General features: G+C 39.5%; 1 protein-coding gene across 1 annotated transcript in view; it reads right to left on the reverse strand.

Moving 5' to 3' along the window:
• Positions 1 to 23,191, reverse strand: part of LanA (laminin subunit alpha) — a 1,178,005-nt gene that overhangs the window by 220,867 nt on the left and 933,947 nt on the right. The window contains exon 50 of the mRNA XM_090374120.1: positions 20,928 to 21,058. Coding sequence (XP_090230246.1) covers positions 20,928 to 21,058 — 131 coding nt within the window. The remainder of the gene's footprint in view (positions 1 to 20,927; positions 21,059 to 23,191) is intronic.

The raw sequence follows: 23,191 nt of genomic DNA on the forward strand, positions 1-23,191 counted from the left end.
GGGATTTCAGAGACGTGGTGTCACACAGATATAAGAAATGCAGAACTGGAATTTGGGGAGTACAATGTGTACAGAAAGGATAGACAGGATAGGAAGGGAGGAGGGGTTATGCTATTAATTAAGAAACACATAAAATCCAAGGAAGTGAAGCCAGTCGACATCGCTGGACAGTGCAGTGTCGAGTCAGTTTGGTGTGACATAAGCATTGGGAGATCAAAATTGAGAGTAGGAGTGTGCTATAGGCCTAATGACTCTGATGAGTATAATAAGAAACTGTTCGGAGAAATAGAGTGGGCCAGTAAATCAGAGAGTCTTATAATGGGGGATTTTAATTTCCCAGATATTGACTGGAATTTGGGGGCTGGTCACTCACACAGTAGCAAGGCTTTTGTGGATTTATTGGATGATTGTTTTCTACATCAGCATGTTCGGGAGGCAACTAGAGGGAGTAATACTCTTGATTTGATTATCAGTAGTGATTCTTCATGCATTAAGAATCTGCAGATAAATGAACCACTTGGTGGCAGTGATCACAGTGTGCTGAAGTGGGAGTTACTCAAAGAGGTAACTACCATTAGGGGTAAAGGGAAGGGGTATTGCTTTCGTAAAGGCGACTACAATGGACTGAGACAGTATTTAAATTCTATACAGTGGGATCAACTGATGATATTGCCAACAGCAAATTCAAAATGGGAAGCATTCAAAGAACTTATCGTGGAAGCTACTAGGCTTTACATACCAACTAAGAAATATTGTTCAAGGTTTAGGCCTAAATGGTTGTCAGATGAACTAATGAGGCATATGGCAGAGAAGAAAAATGCATGGGATACATATAAATTAACACGTGACACGGATGCCTATGATAGATACAAGTTGATCTGTAACCAAGTTACAAAGGAGGTTAGGCAGGCGAAGGCAGATTACGAGAGATCCTTGGCAAGGGATGCGAAGAAAAACAGCAAAGAGTTCTTTACTTATGTAAACTCTAGAAGGAAGGGGATGAATCAGATTGGTCCACTTGAGATCGATGGGTCAACTGTTGATGACCCTGCTCGGGTAGCTAACAAACTAAATGAATATTTTGCATCGACATTCACACATGAGGAGTTATTCAGCGAGGGGAATGCCAGAGGTGTATTCAACTCTAGCAGTAAGCTAGAGAATCTTGTAATAACTGAGAGCAAAGTGGAGGAGAAATTGTTGAAGATAAACACAAGAAAGGCACCTGGGGTGGATGGGATCTATCCAGTTATATTAAAGGAGGCAGCAAAGGAGGTAAGCAAACCCTTAGCCATAATTATGAGAGCTTCCTTGGACTCAGGGGAGGTACCCATTGACTGGAGATGTGCAAATGTGACCCCAATTCACAAAGGGGGATCAAAGGCTGACACAAGTAATTATAGACCTGTGAGTTTAACTTCTGTTCCCGGAAAATTAATGGAGGCACTGGTGAAAGAAGCACTGCAGGATCATCTAGACAAGACTTCAGTTATAGCTAGGACACAGCATGGTTTTGTTAAGGGGAAGTCTTGCCTGACCAATTTGATTGGATACTATGATGCAGTCACAAAAGAACTGGATGCAGGGAATAACTTTGATATTATATACTTGGATCTTAGAAAGGCTTTTGATACTGTTGCACATGGAAAACTGCTGCACAAATTGGAGCAGTGTGGCATTGGAGGCAAGTTGCTGCTATGGATAAAGGGGTGGTTGAGGGGGAGAAGACAGAGACTGGTAATCAATGGACACTGCTCATCGTGGACTAATGTTATTAGTGGAGTCCCTCAGGGTTCAGTATTGGGGCCTTTATTGTTTTCTGTATTTATAAATGATATTGATGATGGTATATCAGGCTTAATGTCCAAGTTTGCAGACGATACGAAGGTTGGCAGGGTTGTCAAGGACACTACTGACACTATGCTGCTGCAACAGGATTTGGAAAGGTTGAGCAGATGGGCTTCGAGGTGGCAAATGAAGTTTAACATTGACAAATGTAAAGTACTACATATGGGAAACAGCAACCCCAGAGCAACGTATCAACTCTGTGGTACTACACTGACAGTGGTAGAGAATGAAAGGGACCTGGGGGTGGTGGTGCAGGCAGATATGAAGTTCTCTGAGCAGTGCAGACGAGCTGCAAGAGTAGCTCATGGTGTATTGTCAATGATATATAGGAATTTTTCTAGCAGGGATAAGGAGGTGATTATTCCCTTGTATAAGGCAATGGTCAGGCCACACCTAGAGTACTGTATACAGGCCTGGAGGCCTCATTTCAGGAAGGATGTAGAGCTGCTGGAACGAGTACAGAGAAGGGCAACTAGATTGGTGAATGGGAGAAAGGGGTTCTCTTACGAAGAAAGGCTTAAGTTTTGCAAATTACAGTGTCTGGAAACTAGGCACCAGCGGGGTGATCTGATAGAGGTGTACAAAGCCTTGAATGGTTTGAGCATGCTCAATGCTGATGGGATTCTTCCTCTAGCTCAGAAAAATCACCTGAGAGGGCATAAATTCAAATTGAGGAAAGACAGATGTAGGATAGATGTGCGGAAATTTGCCTTTAGCCAGCGGGTGGTTGGTGGGTGGAACAGACTTCCATCCCTTGTCGTGGAAGTTGATAGCCTAAATAAGTTTAAGGCTCAGCTGGACAGGTATTTCGAACGAACAGAGGGGTGAAGTGGAAGTGGTTATTTTTATTTATTTATGTTACTTTTTTTTTTTTTTTTTTTTTTGGCTGATGCTGCATAAGCTTGCTTTCTTGCATCAAATGCCTCTACTAATGCTAATGCTAATGTGCAAATGTGTCCCCAATTCACAAAGGGGGATCGAAGGGTGACACGAGTAATTACAGACCAGTTAGTTTAACTTCTGTTCCGGGTAAAATAATGGAATCACTGGTTAAAGATGCATTGCAGAATCATCTAGACAAGACTGCAGCAATAATTCAGACAGCATGGATTTGTTAAGGAAAAGTCTTGTCTGACAAATTTGATTGGTTATTATGATGTGGTTGCAAAGGAACTGGATGCAAAAAATAATTTTGATATCATATACTTGGATTTCAGGAAAGCTTTTGACACTGCTGGCGAAGAAAACTACTCTACAAATTGGAGCAGAATGGTATTAAGGGTAAGTTGCTACAATGGATAAAAGGATGGTTGAGTGGGAGAAGACAGAGGGTGGTAATCAATGGGTGCTGCTCTTCATGGACTAATGTTATTAGTGGAGTCCCACAGGGTTCGGTGTTGTGTCCATTGTTGTTTTGTATATTTATCAATGATATTGATGAAGGTGATCATCATCATCATCAGCCATTTTCAATCCACTGCAGGATGAAGGCTTCTCCAGCAACTTTCCAGTTCCTTCTGTTTTAAGCACTGGCCATCCATTTACTACCCACAAACTCATGAATTTCATCTATCCATCTCCGCCTTTGTCTTCCAGGTTTTCTTCTAGCTCCTCTTGGATACCATTCTGTTATTTTCTTAGTCCATCTGTCATCATGTCTTCGAGCCATGTGTCCTGCCCAAGACCATTTTAGTTCTTTAGTTTTGATAAGAATGTCCTTTACTTGAGTTTGCTGCCTAATCCATGTGTTTCTCTTCTATCTAACAGTCTGATTCCCAATATAATTTGTTCCATTCTTCGCTGTGTAGTTCTCAGCTTCTCTCCCATTCTTTTGGTGAGTGCCCAAGTTTCACTTCCATAAGTCATGGTGGGGACTTATGGAAGTTCATTATTTTACGTTTCAGACAAAGTGGGATATCGCTCTTCAGTATGTGACTATATTTCCTGAATGCTATCCATCCAAAATTTATTCTTCTCTTGACTTCCAGCCATTTATCATTATTACAGATAATAACTTGTCCCAGATAAGTATATGACTCCACCTTTTCAATTACTGCTCCTTCAATCATTATTTCCCTTTCTGTGGCATACTTGTTCATCATTACTTTTGTTTTAGCCATATTCATCTTTAGTCCAAAATCTTTACTAACTCTGCATAACTGATTAAGATTTTCCTCTAATTCTTTGGGATCGTGGCTTATGACCACAATGTCATCTGCAAATCGTAAAGGGTTTAGGTACTCTCCGTTCACATTGACTCCTTTCTGCGACCAGTCTAATCTTCTGAAAGCTTCCTCAAGGGCAGCAGTAAACAGCTTCGGAGATATTGTGTCTCCTTGTCGAACTCCTTTCTCAATTTTAAATTTCCTACTGTCTTTGTCTAGTCTAATAAAGGAAGTAGCACTCTCATATTTTCTTCAAAATCATAATATATGGGGTATCTATGCCTTGTCTTTGCAGTGCCCAAAACATTGCCTTATGTATGGAGCCAAATGCCTTTTCATAATCCACAAATGCCAAGCATAATGGTGTTTTATATTCATTTGCTTTCTCCATTAGCTGTGATATTACGTGAAGGTGATCCATAGTTGAGAATCTCGTCCTAAAGCCAGCTTGCTCTTTCGGTTGATGATTCTCATCAAGTATTCTTTCTAATCTGTTAGTAATGACCCTTGTGAACAACTTGTAGATGTGGGATAACAAGCTAATTGGTCTATAATTTCCAATTTCTGATTTATCTCCTTTCTTATGCAGCAAAACTATGATTGCATTATTCCAATGCTTAGGCGTCACACCTTTTGTAATGCACTTTGTGAAGAGCCTTGCCAGTTTTTGTGTTATGTCTCTTCCTCCCAATTTGAACAACTCTACAGTAACTTCATCTTCCCCTGGGGCTTTCTGATTCTTCATTTTCTTCAATGCTTGTTCTACCTCATCAGGAAGAATATCGGGTATGTTGTATGTGTTGCTACTTTGCAATCCATCTTTCCCACTGCTGGCATCATTCCCCTGCTCCTTGTATAATTCTCTATAGTAGTCTTCTGCTATTTGAATTATGCCTTCTCTGCTGTTTATAAGTACACCATCACGATTCTTCAGTTTCAGTATCATTTGTCTTTCTGTATTACTGCTCATGGCTGCTAATTTAAATCCTTTGTTTTCCCTTAATGCTTGTTCTACTTTTCTTGTGTTATATCTTCTTATGTCCTCTCTGAGTCTCTTTCTAATGGCTTTGCAGAACTCAGTATACTCAATTTTCTCCCTCTCAGTGTTTTTCTTGCTTTTCATTTGTTGTCTTCGGTTCATCATGACAAGTGTTTCTTGACTAATTTTTTCTTCTTTGGATTTCTTTTTTCCTATAGGTTTTTTGGGCTTTATCACTTTCAGAAAGTTGTAATATTCCTCGTCGATATCTTGGTCCTGAGCAGTCTGCAGAAGCTCAAACTTGTTCTTAAGTCCCAGTACATACTGCTTTTTCTCCTCTTCTGTTATCTCAAAGACCTTTGTATTATTTACTCGAGTCAGTTTTTTCCTTTCCTACATCTATATCAAGCGTACATCTTACCATTCTGTGATCACTTCCAACATTTACCTTATTTAGGACGGTAACATCATTCGCAATATATCTTCTGTTAGTGAGGATGAAGTCGATTTCATTAGTAGTTAATCCATTTGGACTCTTCCATGTCCACTTTCTGTTCACCCTTTTCTTGAAAAAAGTGTTAATTAGTGACAATCCTTGAGATTCTGCAAATTCCACAAGTCTTTCACCTCTTTCATTTCTTTCACCAATTCCAAAATTTCCTATAGTTCCCCTTTCTGCGCTGTTTTGTCTTTTTCCAACCTTAGCATTGAAGTCCCCCATAATAATAGTGTAGTGGGTTTTCTGCTCATCTAGAAGACTCTCAATTTCGGTGTACATTTCTTCAACCTCTTCATCATCATGGCTCGATGTTGGTGCATAAATCATTATAATCTTTAGCTTGTATAATCATTATAATCTTGTACATCTAATCATTATAATCTTGTACATCTAATCATTATAATCTTGTACATCTAATCATTATAATCTTGTACATCTAATCATTATAATCTTGTACCTCTTAGAAATCTTGAGTATTAGTCTTGACACCCTTGGTGATGTACTTTTGAATTCTAAAATGTTGTTTTTAAAATCTTTATGGACCAGGAACCCAACTCCACCTTCACTCCTTTCACTGTTTCCATTGGTGTACAGCAGATTTCCACTTGATAAACTTATAAGTGATTCATTTCTTCTTCTTGTTTCAGCCAAACCGATGATATTCAAATTCACATTTTCTAATTCCTTTTCCAGCTCTAATATCCTGTCTTCACCGATGAGTGATCTTACGTTATAACAGGCCAAGTTCAGTTTCCGTGCATGGCAGCCTGGTTGTACCCAGAGATTCTTAGCACCCTCTTCTTCCACTCTGATCCTCTCACTGCCGTAAGAGGGAGAGTGAAAGCTGCTGGGGACTGAGGGCCATTTATTTTGTCGTGCTGTCATATGCTGGAGGGGACTAATGTTATTAGTGGAGTCCCACAGGGTTCAGTGTTGTGTCCACCGTTGTTTTGTATATTTATCAATGATACTGATGAAGGTATATCAGGCTTAATGTCGAAGTTTCCAGATGATACAAAGGTTGGCAGTGTTGTTAATGACAGTAATGGCAGTGTGTTACTGAAACAGGATCTAGAAAAGTTGGGCAGATGGGCTGAGAAGTGCCAACTGAAGTTTAACATTGACAAATGCAAAGTACTGCATATGGATAGAAGTAACCCCAGAGAAATGTACCAACTGTGTGGTACTACACTTAAGGTGGAAAAAAATGAAAAATACCTGGGAGTAATTGTGCAGTCAGATATGAAGTTTTCTGAGCAATGCAGACAGGCTGCCAGGGCAGGTCATGGACTGTTGTCAATGATATATAGGAATTTTGCTAGTAGGAAAAAGGAGGTGATTGTCCCTCTGTATAAGGCAATGGTCGGGCCACGCCTTGAGTACTGCATACAGTTCTGGAGGCCTCATTTTAGGAAGGATGGAGATTTAGTTAAGCGTGTACAGAGAAGGGCAACAAAAGATTGGTGAGGGGAATGAAGGGATCCTCTTACCAGGAGAGGCTTAAATTCTGCAAATTGCAGCAGCTGGAGACTAGTCACCTGCAAGGTGATCTGATTGAGGTGTATAAGTCCTTGAATGGGTTAAGCATGCTGAATTCTGATGAGATTCTTTCACTTGTTCGGATTATGAACCTGAGGGGCATAAATTGAAATTGAGGAAGGACAGATGTAGAATAGATGTTGTTATTTTGTTTTTAGGAGCATTAGCAACTAAGGCCATATTGCTCCGTGATGCGGTGATCATTCCTCTTCCAACTCTTCTATGGTAAAAGGTCCATTATAAGGATGAGAACCCTTAGAGTTGAAGTTATAGGTTAATTGGCTGCTTTTGTGTGTCTGCCTTGTTTTTTTGTTTGTCCCCAGAAATTCTGGGGAGTAAGGGGATATTGAAGAGATGATAGCAAAAGTCTCCTCAAAAGCATTAGAGCGGTTCTGAACGGTCACTTCTGGTCTCTACAAGAATGTCACCTGAGTAAAACATTTTGCTGGGGCGACATTCTTATAGAGACCAGAAGTTTCTCATGGAAACTTTTTTGTTTCAGTTCAGTGCCCAGGCTCCCCAACCACCACAGAGCCTAAATGGGATGCCCACTACTTGGCAAGCAGTAGATGTGCTGGGGAGTACACTATACCCTTAGAACTGCCGGCCTGAATCCTGTCCCTTGGACCACGAGAGCAGGGACATGGCATTGACATGGTTGATCCTTGTAGACAAACCCACCAGTCGAATGATTCTGGGAAAGCCAGGCCAGGACCACCCATCTTGTTGAAGCAGGGCCAAAGTGGTGTCAAAACTGGACCCTCAACAACTAGGATCCCCTTTCTGAGTTTCCAGGGATCACAGTGCGTGGCAAACATGCTGGATTCCTATGGTGGTAGTTTGGAATTTAGGCTGTGAGTATTGAATCCCAGTGATGCTAATTTGTAGGATCAGCAGCATCACCGGGAGGTCCCATCACCCTCAACAAGTGCCCATATTGAGGGGTTTCTAGGCTTTTCATACATTAGATCTAAGCCAGTTAGGTTTAGACTTAAATGGAGTTTATGAACTGATGAGACTCATCGCAGCAAAGAAAATCATGGGATGCATATATATTATTAGGTGACGAATAAGTTGGACAAATGTCAGCTTTTTGTCAAAAATGAGTCCCAGGAATTTTGTCTCTGATACAACTGGAATGGTGCTTTGTCCAAGTCATAATTCAGGCTCGGGGTGGAGGTTACGTTTGCGACAAAAATGGACACAAACGGTCTTCTCCGGTGAGAACCTGAAACCATTGGCCGTGACCCAGGAGTTAAGACGGTCAATAGCTTGTTGCAGTTGTTTCTCAATAACCCTCATATTGCACGACTGAGAAAATATGCTGAAGTCATCGACATAGAGTGCACTGTTTATAGTTGGAGGAAGTTGTTCGGAAATAGAGTTTATTTTAATGGCAAAAAGCGTGACACTTAAGACAGATCCTTGTGGTACCCCCTCCTCTTGGCAAAAGGACCGGGAAAGGGCGGATCCTACACAAACTTGGAAATAACGGCAGGATAAAAATTTTTTAATAAAACCGGGAGGGTGACCTCTTAGACCGAGGTTGTAAAGGTCTTTTAAAATACCAATCTCCAAGTTGTGTCGTACGCTTTTTTCATGTCAAAGAAGATGGACACCAAGTGTTCTCTTTTTAGGAAAGCATCTCGGATAGATGTTTCCAGTCTAATTAAGTGGTCCAGTGTGGACCTGTTTCTTTGGAAGCTGCACTGAAAGCGGGAGAGAAGATTGTTCGATTCTAAATACCATAAGAGACGAGCATTGACCATTCTCTCCAATATTTTGCACAGACAGCTGGTCAGAGCAACAGGACAATAGTTTTTTTGGAGATTTAGGATCCTTTCCTGGCTTGGCAAAAGCAAGAATAGTTGCCTTGTGCCAGGTATCCGGAAAATGCTCTTCAAGAAAGATTCTGTTGTACAGGAAGAGCGCAGACAGTCCATGGATTCTGTGAAAGATGTTTGATCATTTCATAATGGATATTGTTTGGTCCAACAGCATCCAACAGGTTTGTACAGGCAAGTGCTGTTTTCAGCTCATGGATGGTAAATGGCCCATTATATGGGAGGGAACCCTTCGATGTGAATTTAAGGGCTGTTTTTCAGTGTTGTGTTTTAAGACCAGAAACTCTGGGGAGTAGGATGATGTTGCGGCGGATTTGTTAGAAAATGTTTCCACAAGAGCATTGGCTATTGCAGTAGAGTCTGCAATAGTACATCCATTATATTCAAGGACCGACGAGGGGTGTGCTGTGTATTTTCCCTTCATTTTCCGGATTTTTCCCCAGACCACCTTAGTGCTGTTCGTCTGGGTGAAGGATGATGTGAAACGGATCAACGATTCCTTTTGACTCTGACGGCGGATGTAGCGTGCTTTGGCTCGTGCATGTTTAAAAGCTAATAGGTTGACCGTGGTAAGGTATCGTCGAAATATCCCACAAGCTTTATTTTGAGCCTTTTTGGCTGCTGTGCATTCTGGATTCCACCATGGTTTTGGAAAGGGAGGAAACTGCATGGATGTTTTTGGAATTGTAGTTGCAGCTGCATGGACAATATTTTCTGTTATGTACATAACTGCATCATTGATAGGCTCCAGACTGACTGCAGGGTTGTCAAACTTCGCCAGGTGTTGAAAGGCACTCCAGTCAGCCTGATCAAACTTCCACAGTGGTAACCTGACAGGAAGACAAGGTCTCCCAGTAATTAAGGTGGTTATCATGGGGAAGTGATCACTTCCATATGGGTTCCCCTCTACTTCCCAAGTAAGTGAAGGGAGAAGAGAAAGGGAGCTGATAGAAAGATCAATGGCAGAAAACGTACGGGTAGGCATGTGGAAAAAGGTGTTTTTTCCTACATTAAGAAGGGCGAGGTCATTGTCAATGAGCATATGCTCTATGACTCGTCCCCTTCTATTGATGCTAGCACTACCCCACAGGGTGTTATGATCATTAAACTCCCCAAGAAGTAAGAAAGGGGAGGCAACTGCATTACGAGATCATCAAGGTTTTTCTGGCAGATGTCAGTACCAGGTGGCAAATATATAGAGCAAACAGTTAATAAAAACCCCACTGTTATTCGAGTTGCTACTGCCTCTATGCTGGTAGTAAGTTGCAGAGGTGAAAAGGAGTATGGTTGCCCACAAGGATTGTGACTCCTCCATGAGCGGGGCCATCCTCAATTCTATCCTTGCGAATGACCTTATGCATCCTGGGGTCATCATTTGCATTTAGGTAAGTCTCCTGTATGCAAAAGCAAGATGGCTTGTGCTTTTGCAGGAGTGCCTTGATGTCTTCTGCATTTTGCAGGAATCCACAACAATTCCATTGTAGGAATTTAGCCATTATTTTGGCTTGGTGGTTCCTCCAGGCGGCTTCCGAGGTGCTGAGGGCTTACTTTTGTCAGTCTTAGATTTATCCTTTCTGGGCAAGTATGGACACTGCCCCATGCCCATATCCTCCTCAGGAAAGAGTTTCAAGACTGCTTCATCTTCATGTACCTCCTTCTCCTCAACATCCATTTTTTCCTGAGAACTAGGATGTACGTCAGATTTCTTATTCTTTTCTCCTGAAACTTGTTTTCTTATTGGTGGGGCATTAGGAGGTACAAATATTGGAGTGGCAGCTGACTGGTCCTTTTGTGTGGGTAGGACTTAGCAGGTAGCGAGCAATAGGAGTGAATGACTCCTTTGGCAGTATGGTCATTTCAGTCTGAGTTCCGATGGAACATCTGCCTGCTACCTTCTGAGCGTAGGTTGATTTATTTGTATTTAAAGGTTTCATCATTTTCCTTGCCTCTTGATAAGATATGTTCAGCTCTGCCTTAAGTCGTTTAATTTATTTTTCTTGTTTCCATCTCTGGCATGCTCTTGAGTAGGCCGGGTGTTCTTCTTGGCAGTTAATGCAGGTTGGTTTTGCAGCTGAACATGTTGTTTCGTGGTCCTTTGCACCACACCGAGTACATACAAGGGTTCCACGACAAGCCATCAGTGAGTTTCCATATTTCTGTCACTTCAAGCACAGTAACGGATTTGGGACATACGGACATACTGGGCAGTTAATATAGCCAGCTTTGATTTTATGAGGATAAGTTAGTGAAATTAATGTTAAGATAATATTTCTGGTGGGAACTAATTTCCCACCCCTATGCATGGATATACGTTTAACAGCTGTCACTCCCAGTGATTTTAACTCTGAACAGATTTCCTCTTCAGTCACATCCATCAGATCCCATTCCGCGTTGACACCATGGGATGAGTTCAGTAACTTGTGGGGGGGTTATAGTGACAGGCATTCCCCTGTTAGATGTAGCACGGAGGAGCTGTTCTGAGTGTATATCACTTCTGGTTTCTACAAGTATGTCACCCGAACGAAGCCGTTTGACAGACTTAGGAGAGCCTGCCAAACCCTTCTGGATAAAGAAGGGTGACATTTTTCCTATAGGCTTCTCACTAGTTGAGTGAATTATCAGGAACCGAGGTGTTGGACATGATATAACCTCCTCTTTCTGTCTTTTTGCAGAAGTGATGTTCTCTTGGTCTACGGTCAAATTTTCAGTTAGGGACCGGGTTAGGGCCCCAGAAGAAATTAGTTTATCAGGATTCATGAAGTTTTTTAATTGGTTCAGTGCCCGGGTTTCCCACCCACCACGTAGCCCAAAGGGACGCCCACTACCCGGCATGCAATAAATGCGCTCGAGAGTAGAATGCCAAGGCTACCCAGACACCATACTTGCACCGCCGCCAGCCTGAACCTTGTCCCTCGAACCATGAGGGTAGGGGTGTGGCATTGACACAGCTGACCCTCGCAGGCGAGCCTACTAACCGATTGATCCTAGCCGGGCCTTCCAGGACCACCCATCTTGTTGAAGCAGGGGCCAAAGTGGTGTATTGAAGCTGGGCCACTCAACCACCAGGATCCCCCTTTCCGAATTTCCGTGGGTCGCAGTGCATGGCAAACATGCCGGATTCCATTGATGTTAGCCTGGAACCTAGGCTGTGGGCATTGGATCCCAGTGATGCTAGTGATCCCAGTGATGGATCTGGAGGTCCAGCAGCATCACTGGGAAGTCCTCTCACCACGTACAGGTGCCCATGTCGAGGGGAGACTGTCAGCATACAGACACATTTTGATCTAATTCATGGCATTTTTTCCACATGACCCTATATTAACCTACCATATTGTCAGGTCATGTTCATTTAATATCGTTAGTCACTGCATAAATGATAATGCTCTCTCTGAGCAGTGTAAATTGAATAAGACCTATAGGTAATTGCATAGTCAGTTAGGAAGTTCTTTGAGCAGTGCAGATAGGCAGCCAGCACAGCTCATGGAGTTTTATCAATGATATACGGGAATTTTTCCAGCAGGAGTAAGAAAGTGATTATCCCATTGTATAAGGCAATGGTAAGGCCACATCATGAGCTATTACACAGAGGTCTGGAAACTTAATTTTAGGAAGGACATGGATCTGTTGAAGTGGGTGCCAAGAAAAGTAACAGGATTGGTGAGGAGAACAAAAGATTGCTTTTTCCAGGAAAGACTTCAGCTTTGCAAACTGTGACATCTCTGAGAGTAGGCACTTGTGAGAAGATCTGATTGAAGTGTCAAAGGCCTGGAATAGATTAAGCTCAGTGCTGGTGGCTTTCTTCCACTTGCTCAGACTAAAAATAGGAGAGTGCACATATTGTGACCCCTCCTTCCTATTTCCCCCTTCTAGGAGGGGGAAATAGGAAGCTTTTTTTGCTCATGCTGTATAAGCTTGCTTTTTCTTGTATAATTTCTGCTACTACTACTACTATAGTAATATTAATGAAGGAACATCAGGCTAATTTTTAAGTTTGCTGATGATAAAAAGATTTGCAGGATATCTAAATATAATAATCAAGGTATGGCAGCCGCCACTGCCAAGGGCACTTGGGTGCATAAGTACAAGTGCTTTGGGTGATCCAGGTTGAAGTCCATGACCACTAAATACACTGTATTTAGTGGTCATGGACTTGTATTCTCTTGTATTCTTGAATACATTTCTTGTATTCTCTCTCTTTCTCTCTCTATTCTCTATTCTTGTAACCTACTCTGATTACATGGTGAACCCGGAGTATAAACTGAAAATTTATTTATTTATGTTACTGCAAAAAAACCTGGAAAATTTAATAGGTGGGCCGAGAAATGGCAATTGAAGTTAAAAATTAACAAACACAAGATATTGCAATAATACTAGATTAATGTACTAACTGTGGGGCACCACACTCCTGGTAGTGAAGATGAATAAGACCTGGGGGATTATTGTTCAATAAAATATGAAATTCTCTGGGCAGTGCAGTGCAGAGCAGCTGCCCAAACAGCTCATGGGGTTTATTAATGCTATACAGGAATTTTGCCAGCAGGGATAAGGAGGTAATTAGTCCAATGTAAAAGGTAATGGTCAGGCCAGATTTGATTACTGCATACAAGCCTGGAGGTCTCATTTTAAGAAGGATGTGGATCTGATGGAATGGGTGCAGAGAGGGGCAATGAGACTGGTGAGGTGAACAAAAAGCTCTCACAAAATAAAGCTTCAGTTCTGCAAATTTCAGCATCTGGAAACTACGCACCTGCAATGTGATCTGATTGATGTGTTTTTAGGCTTTAAATTGATTTAGAAAGCTTAATGCTAATGGCATTCTTCCTGTTGCTCAGAACACACACGAGGGGGACATAAATTCAAATTGATAAAGGATGGTTGCAGGATAGATAATAACTGCAATGGAATATACCAACCATCTATGACTGAAACTTTATTAAAATAATAATAAACAATATAAGACAGGATAAAATACATAACATCAGCAGGATCATGGCTCACAGCACATGTTACTGAACGAGCATGGGAATTATCATCCACACGTGCATGGAGACCAGAAATGGCTTGGGAATGTGCTAGGTGAAACTGCTCATCCCTTCCAAGAATTATGGTTTCAAAGAGGGGATGAATATGGACTCCCCTATCTCTATTGATGGTATTATGTTCTGAAGAACAAATCTGCAAGCTCTCGAGTCATTTCAGGTTCCAATACCTATGTGATGGCATCACCTGCAGAAATTTGCTGGTTCTCCTCCCAGAAGTGTTCAGTCACAGCAGGTTTCTTATAGTCTGCAGTCTTTATTGTGCTAATATGTTCCCTCCATATGATCTTTAAGCCTGCATTTTGTCTCTCCAATGTAGCACTCCCCACAGGCCAGACATTTGATTTCATATATAACCCCACTTCTATCCTCAATAGGTACAGGATCTCTTACCTTTGACTTGACTGTGTGCAATCTTTGCCCTTGCAGCTGCGCACAGCATCTGACAGGTGCATAATATTCTAGAGATCTAATCTGATAAGCCCAGATAGTAGGGTGTGCGTGTGTGTGTGTACTGGGTGACCCCTAGGCATACACCCATCGCCACCTAGAACTCCTGTTTTAAACAGTAATACTGTTAAATGGGTCTGATTGTGAAAGAATAAAAATCAACACAAAGAGAAAAAATATATATATTTTTTAATTTAGTTAAATTTATTTAATTTAACTGAGCTTAATTTAATAATTTTGTTCAATTTAGAACGGGACAGTAAATAAAAGTCAGTACTTCAAGGATTGTTTTGTCAGTATTGTTTGTCAGTCAGTATTGTTTGCGTGTGTTGGGTGTTGTGTGTGTCAGGCCTCTTAGCCACCAGGGAGCAACCAATGGCTGGACAACTGCTACCTGGGGCCCATCCCCATCACAAGGAGCTGGGCCTGAGTCTACTATTAAACTGTCATGCAAGAAGCACAAATCCTGCACCCACCAGAGGTAGTGCAATACCAGTGGATGCAGATAGTAGAGACTGTATGCAATAGCAGTAAGTGAGAATGCCTCTCTTTGCCCATGTTCAGCTTCTCGAATATATTTGTCCAAGATATTCTGGGGGTAGACACATTTTTGGAGATCTGCTGTGACATGTTTAATCTCCTTCATTCTATCCCTGGAGGTCATACAGTGGGACCCAGCCTTATACAATAGGGCCCTAATTACACTGTTCTTATGATTGTTGGCTTGTGCTGTGCTATAATGCATGTATTGTCCCTGGAAAAAAGGTTTCCCATACACTCTTGTTTTTACTCTGGGGCCATCCCTATAAACCAACACTTCAAGAAAAGGAAGGGTACCGTCTATTTCTACCTCCAAGATGAACTGAATGAAAGGGAAGAAACCTGAGAATCTCAACTTCTCTTCCTCTCTGTACAATGGTGAATGTATTATCAACATAATGTTTCCATGGATGCATGCATGGGGGGGATGCAGAACAGATCCATCAAAATTCTGGACTCCAGCTCTTTTATGGCAAAGTTAGCAACAATAGCACTAATTGGAGAGTGCATAGCTGGGCTTGAACCTGCTTGTACATAGTAACTTGATATAACATGGTAGTACTAGAAAGACATAATTCAACATCACTACAAATATCTTCTATACTCAAGGAAGTCCTTTCCCTTAAGGTGTCATCTCTCTCTCTCCAATGCCATGCATACATGCTTCACACAACAAAATCCTGCAGGGTTGGCTGAATGCTGGGAAATCTCCAAGGATACCAATTGGACACTTCATGCCACGGGATGCCAGTTGCCTAGATTTTATGGCCTGCCAAAAATTCATAAGCTGGGGATTCCACTTAGGCCAATCGTATCATTTGTGAGCAGTACACATGCATTGTCTAGAATTTTAACCAACTTTGAAGTGTGTACACATCTTAACAGAGTAGATCTCTAGAATATTACGTACCTGTCAAACACGCTGTGTGCAGCTGCCAGGGTAAAGATTGCACACATTTGTGTCAAAGGTAAAAGATCCTATACCTATTGAGGTACAGGATCTATGTGATCAAATGTATGGGTAATACATGAGATCAAATGTCTGGATTGTGGGGAGTGCTATGTTGGAGAGACAAAATGTAGGTTTAAAGATCGCATGGGGAAACATATTAGCACAATAAAGACTGCAGACCATGGGAAATCTGCTGTGGCTGAACACTTCTGGGAGGAAACCTACCAAATTTATGCAGGGGATGTCATCATTGTTGATCATTCACATAGATCAGCATTTCCCAAACTGTGTTCTGCGGAACACTAGTGTTCTTTGAGATGTGAACAAGTGTTTCATGAAAAATTGTAATTAATAATTAAAAAAAAAAAAAACAATAAAATAAATAAATTTTACATATTTGTAGCATACACCACTTTTGTATCATTATAATTTTTAACATTATTTTTTTTCGGCTGTTAATATACTGTCAGACTAATAATCAAATAGACTGCGGAACACTATATTTTGGTGGTCTTTTCATAAAGAAGTATGCATAGAGGTAATGACATCTATGAAAAAGTAGCAATGTAGTGGTCTAATACGCTATTTGTATGCGATTTAGCCTGGAGTACAGAGGTTGAGGGAGGGGGGAAAGCAAACCAATATCATGCATTGTTCAGGTTGATAAAACAAAGTAGCCTTCTGCTGACACAGCACTGTGTCAGCCTTCTGCTGACACAGTGCCGGTGGTGCGGACTGTCTTAGCAATTACAAGATTAGTTCTGTAGAAGGCGCCTCCGTAGCCAGGTGGGAAAGAGCAGCAGTGCGTAGCACACGCTTCTTGATTAGACCGGGGTTCGAGCCCATCACCACCAAATACGGAGGATGCGGAAAGGTCAGGGAATGACCACCGCATATTCCTGGAGCAATATGGCCTTAGTTGCTAATGCTCCTAAAAACCAAACAAACAAACAGTTCTGTAGATGTGCAGAAAACTAGTAAGCATAACTAAACTCACTTCCTTGTTTTTTTTTTTTTTCATAATTATCACTATTTTGAAATATTATTATTAAAATAAATGACTGCAGATTTGTGGTTGAAAAAAATGAAAACAAGAAGCAAGTACTTCTAGTATTGCAACTGTGGTCGATTAAAATGAACACAATACTGTCACACTTCAAAGTGAGGATGAACAATCGCAGCCTTTTCTTCCCTAAAAAATCCGAAGTGAAAAAACAGGAACCAACTAATAAAAGAATGAAATGAAAGTATGATGACAGTTATTTGAATTTTGGCTTTACTTGTGTTGGAAATAAAGATGCTCCTGATGAACAGTGTGTCGTATGTAATAAAATATTAGCAAACAGTTCTTTGGCCCCAGCTAAACATCGTAGGCATTTGGAAACCAATCATGCTAAATACAAAGACAAAGATATAAATTTTTTTAAGAGGCATCGGGACTCGATGAAAAATCCTAAACTTTCAATGCTTAAACTTTCTGAAACAGACAACAAAAAAAAAAAAAAAAAAAAGCAACAGAAGCATCTTCTAGAATAAGTTATCGTGTTGCGCTTAATGGCAAAGCTCACACTATTGGAGAAACTGGATTGTTGTTGTTTGGTTTTTAGGAGCATTAGCAACTAAGGCCATATTGCTCCGGGGATATGTGGTGGTCATTCCCTGACCTTTCTGCATCCTCCGTATTTGGTGGCTCAGGGGCTCGGACCCTGGTCTAATCAAGAAGCATGTGCTACGCACTACTGCTCCTGCCCACCTGGCTACGGAGGTGCCAGAGGGAGAAACTGGAAAGTCTTGCATGAAAGATATTGTAACATGCATATTAAATGAGCAATCTGCTCAAAAAATTGATGCAGTACAGTTATCAAGTAACACTGTTGCACGCCACATTAACTATTTTTTTGATGACATAGAAAAAGAGCTGGTTTGTCAACGGAAACTTTGCAGTGAGTATTCACTGCAGATAGTTGAATCCACTGATGTTTCAAGTCTTGCTGTGCTACAGTATTTGTCCGAAATAGATTTAATAATACTATTGAAGAAGACCTCCTCTTATGTGAGTCTCTGCAAAGCAACACCACTGGGGAAGAAATATTCAACTGCATAAATAATTTTATCACAATGCATGAAATTAGTTGGTGAAAATGTATATGTACCGATGGTGCTCAAGCAATGGTTGGGAAGATGAGGGGGAACTGTGACGCAAATCTTAAATGTGGCACCACAAAGCACTAACAGTCATTGTGTTCTAAGTAATTTAGCTACCAGACAAGCTCTGGTAGCTAAATAAAAATACCAACATATTTAAAAATTGTGCTTGATGAAGCCGTAAAAATTAATAATTTTGCCAAAACTCGACCACTTCAATCCAGATTATTTAAAATTTTGTGCAACAAAATGGGTAGTCAGCATAAATCTCTTCTCTTACATGCTGAAGTAAGGTGGCTATCCAGAGGCAAAATATTTGTGGAACTTTTTGAACTTGGTAGTGAACTACTGGTATTCTTCACTTCTGGTAACTCGGGACAAAATTTTATTGACTGTCTGACAAATTCCTCATGGCAAATGAGACTTGCATATCTTGCAGAATATTTTTTCAAAATTAAATGAAATTAATCTGTCACTATAAGGGAAGAATATGACAATTTTTAATACAATGTATAAAATTTCATCCTTTAGAAAGAAACTGGAATTCTGGATGTCTTCTGTAGAACTAAATAACTTTGATTGCTTTCCCACGTTACATGAATTTCTGATAAAATAAATTCTACAATCCAAAGAAGTTTCCAGCGCAATTTTAAAACACTTATGTGACTTGCAGTCACCTTTATTAGGATATTTTCCAAAAACCACCAATGATAATTCTTGGGTTCGAAATCCATTTATTAATCCCAGGGGCTTACATCTGGTGAGGCTTGGCACAGCCAGGGTCCTGAGCTAGATATCATCATTCTTCTCTTTCTTGGTGATTCCCTTCTACTTCTGACTCTTGTTTACTCTCTCTCTCTCTCTCTCTCTCTCTCTCTCTCTCTCTCTCTCTCTCTCATGTGTTAAAATTTAACATTTCATAAATATGTTCATATTGTGTAAATAGTGATTAAGTTTATATTTAAATAGTAACTTGTTTCCTTAGATTTTTTGGTGGAGTATGACAATAATAGAATTTATGTCATTACTGTATCTTGAAAAATTTATTATGCTGAACAACTGTTCATGTCTCGAACTGATTGGACATTAATTGCTGGACTAGGACATTTATCAACTGTACCTCCCCCCCCCCTTTTTTGTATAATTATTTGTATATTTGTTAAATTCTGTACATCTTTGTATATTTTTTATCTGTATAATTTTGCATATTCTGCATTTGTATAACTTTGTAAATTTTCTGTATAATTCCTTCACTTGCAAACAGTTGAGTGGCTAACCAATTCAGGTTATCTACCTCTAATTGGTTCCCCTAATTTTTAAAGAAAGTCTAACTTAAAACAATTTCCTTCAATTTGAATTCCTAATTTAAACTGAAATGGTTTCCATCATGTTTACTTTGTTATTATACCTACAGGCATCTCCTCTATCACCACAGCAAAACACAGCAGAGTTGAGCTGACATTCCAGATGCCACCATTCATCAGACACATACTATAATCTCTCTCTCTCTCTCTGAGTAAGTCAGAATTTTTTTTTTTTTTTTTTTTTGGCTAGTGCAGCATAAGTCACAGGCTTCCTTGCACCATATGGCTAATAATAATAATCACTAGGGGGCTTCTTCCCCTGCTTGCTTTCCTTGCCAACCCCGGACAGTTTTTCTATGCAAAACATAGAGGTATAATGGAGAAAGTCAAATCTTTTTGATGCAAAAGACACACCAGTCAAAACGCATTGATCAATATCGTATTGATCAATAACAAGAAATGACCTATGTAATTATTTCCTTGTGCATTTGTAGTGACATAATTTCCCCGCCTACTAGTACCACGTGATCTGCATCCCTCTTCTCCCATTGGCTACTCCACCCACACCCCACCACACGGCATTCTCAAGGTTGAATAAATATCACTATGTAATTATTTACCTGCATTTACATAGGTCACTTAGGAAAAGGCCTTTTGCTTCAGGTTCCATAATGCATGAGGAATATTGTTGCATCCAAAAGAGCAGGACTAAAATATTTACAAACTATACAAATATTTAAAATATTTACAAAATACTAAACTATTTACAAATATATAAACTATATCGGATCCCTTCATCAGCTGACATTACAATGGAACATCAAATAATGCTGGGCGAGGTCATGTATTAGACAGTGAAGCACGTTATTATTATTATTTTTTATTATTATCATTAACTACATGGTGCAAGGAAGCCAGAGGCTTTTGCTGCACCAGCCAAAAAAAAAAAAAAAAAAATCCTCAGTTAACAGAGACAGAGAGGAAAGAGTCAGAAGTAGAAGGGAATCACCAAGAAAGAGAAGAATGATGATATCCAGCTTAGAACCCTGGGTGTGCCAAGCCAGATGTGAGCCCCTTGGGTTTCACGAGGTTGGTGAATGTTATGGAGACAGTTGTCTTTCAATGGAAGACAACAATGTAATAACTGTATTTACCTGTGCATTTGTAGTGATGTAATTGCCCCGCCCTCTTGAATAAATATTACTAGGAGGAAAACCTTTTTAATGTATAGATAGATAATTACAGCCAAATCTACTAAAATTAACATAGAGTAGACCGCACAGCAATTAGGAAGCCCTTCTGACTGAAATAGAGTAAATTTGCACTATTTCAGTCAGTAAGCTTATCTATACGCAGAAAGTTTTTTTTATTTGTTTTTTATAGTAATCACACTATTTTATGATATTTTATAGTTAGTTGTATATATTTATAAAAAATCATAATTATGCATTCTAATGTTGATTATGTGGTATCTTGAAAAGTAGGATGCAATTGTGCTGTGGTCCTGAGTTCACTTCCTGTTTTTAAATTATAATATTTCAAATATAAGAAATAACTAGAATAAAATATTCCTAGCTTCTCAGTGAGTTAATTATGCAAGAATTTTCTTTAATAAAAACATACCTTTCGATAATTGCTTGATGCCATTTACCATCTGAAACATAACTATCATGCTGAATTTCTTTGGAACCTGATCCCATATCCACTGTAAGTACTAAATGTCCATCACGAATTTCTAATGCCAAAAAGTCATCCTATTAAAAAAAAAAAAAAAGTCTGTCTTTATGTAATTATTTAGGTTTATTAATTTTGCTTTCTGTAATTTTTTTATGAAAATATATTTTAAGTATTAGATTAAAGTGATTTCTGTAAACAGAAATTAGAAATTTAGAACACTTTAATTTATAGCCTGGGGAAACCATTTCAATTTTTTAAAAAGTCATTTCATGTTTTCAGGTTATTGATTATTTTATTGCGACTGTATAAAGTGTGAAGAGTTTGAATCATGTTAGTCACACAGCAATTCTGGTCACTTCTCACTCATTTTATAATTTGTTAACTCCAGCATTTTGAATTGCTAGAGTGCATTGCCCTGGACGACTGAAAACAGTTCAAAACACCAAGAAAGCCTGCCCTACCCCCAAAAACCAGCAAAAGAAAAGTCTGCTGGCTGTCTTTTCCTCCCAACATTAATTCTCATGCCTGGGGAACCCACTTTTCAAACTCTAGGACTGGCTCTGAGTTAAGTAATTGTAACTTAAATTGTTACTCCTATTTAAATTATGCAATAATAATCACCTTCTACATACATTTCCAAAGTTAATGTGCTAAACTGCAGTGATACAGTGATCTTTTTTACATTAAATATTGTGTATTTATATAAAAAAAAGTAAAGTAAAGTGCAGCCATTATCAACCCACTGCAGGATGGAAGCCTCCTCAACAATTCATGATATTTCTATCAAATAAAAAAAAAAAAAATTGTCATTCTAATAATTTGCCCAATTATCCTTTCAAAATTATTCAAACCATCCACTTCCACAATATCATGTGGCAGCTCATTCCAAAAATCAAGCACTCTCTGGATGAAGGAAAATTTCTGCACAACCTGTCCTGCTTCAATTTAAATTTATATTCCTGTTGTGTGTGTGTGTTTCCAGATGCTGCAATTTATAGAATCTTCATCTTCTTTGGTAAGAGAGTCCTTTTGTACTACAACTAATCATATCACTTTCCTTTGAACTATTTCCAACAGATCTATATACTTACTGCCAAAAATGAGGTTTCCAAATCTGTATGCAGTATTCCAGATGTGGCCTAACCATTTTTTTATACAATGAGATAATCACCTCTTTGTCTCTGTTGGCAAAGTTACTGCATATCAGTGACAGTCTGCTTGTTATGTTCAGAGAATTTCATGTTAAACTCTAAAATTATCCCTATGTCTTTTTTACCTTCTCAACTAACTTGAGTTTGGTTCTACCCAAATGGTATGTTACTGCTACTCAAATGCATTTATCAATGTTAAGCCTCAAGTGCCATTTTCATCCTATCTGCCCAGTTTATCCAGATATTCTTAAAATACCATACCTTAATTACTATCACTGACACCCCTGCCCATACTTGTATCATCAGAAACTTAGACATCACTCTTGAAATGCTTACACCAGTGTCATCAATAAATATTAAAAGCATAAGGGGCTTAAAACTGAACATTGTGGTATCCCACCCATAACAGTCCATGAAGACAAGTAACTGTCTACTCCGTCTTCAACCACCCTTAACCATTCTTTTATCTATCGGATAGATTCTATCCCTTGCCCATAATTCTATATTTCTCCAATTTATACAATTATTCAAGTGGACTTTATTGAAATCTATATAGGTATATTCAAAATTTTCATTTGTAATCACCAGTAGCTAATAAGATTGATCAGGCATGATCTCCCTCTAACAAATCCATACTGTACTGTAATTATCTTATAGCACCATTCCTTATCAAGATGAACTTGCATTACTTCTTTAATTACTGACTCTATTATTTTCCCTGATACAAAAGTCAAGTTTAGAGGTCTGTAGATAACCACATCATTCTTTGAACCAGCCCTGTGAATAAGAGAGAGACATTTTCACATCTTCAGTCTCTGTTGATAACCCCTGAATTCAAGGACGTTATACATATTATAGATAAAGTGTGGTAATGCTTCTTTTAATATAACTGGATAAATTCAATCAGCCCACCCCCAGTTGCCTTGTTCTCTTTGGCCAAACTACTTCCTCTGTATTTTTTTGCTAATGTCATTAAGGAATATTATACAGGCTGTGTTAGAGTTACCTAGAGCAGTTACTTATACACTAATGCTAGGAGCATGGTATTTTATGAATTTG

This window comes from Mastigoproctus giganteus, chromosome 5, assembly GCF_048544385.1.
Source record: "Mastigoproctus giganteus isolate SK-2022 chromosome 5, ASM4854438v1, whole genome shotgun sequence".
Classification (NCBI taxonomy): Eukaryota; Metazoa; Arthropoda; class Arachnida; order Uropygi; family Thelyphonidae; genus Mastigoproctus; species Mastigoproctus giganteus.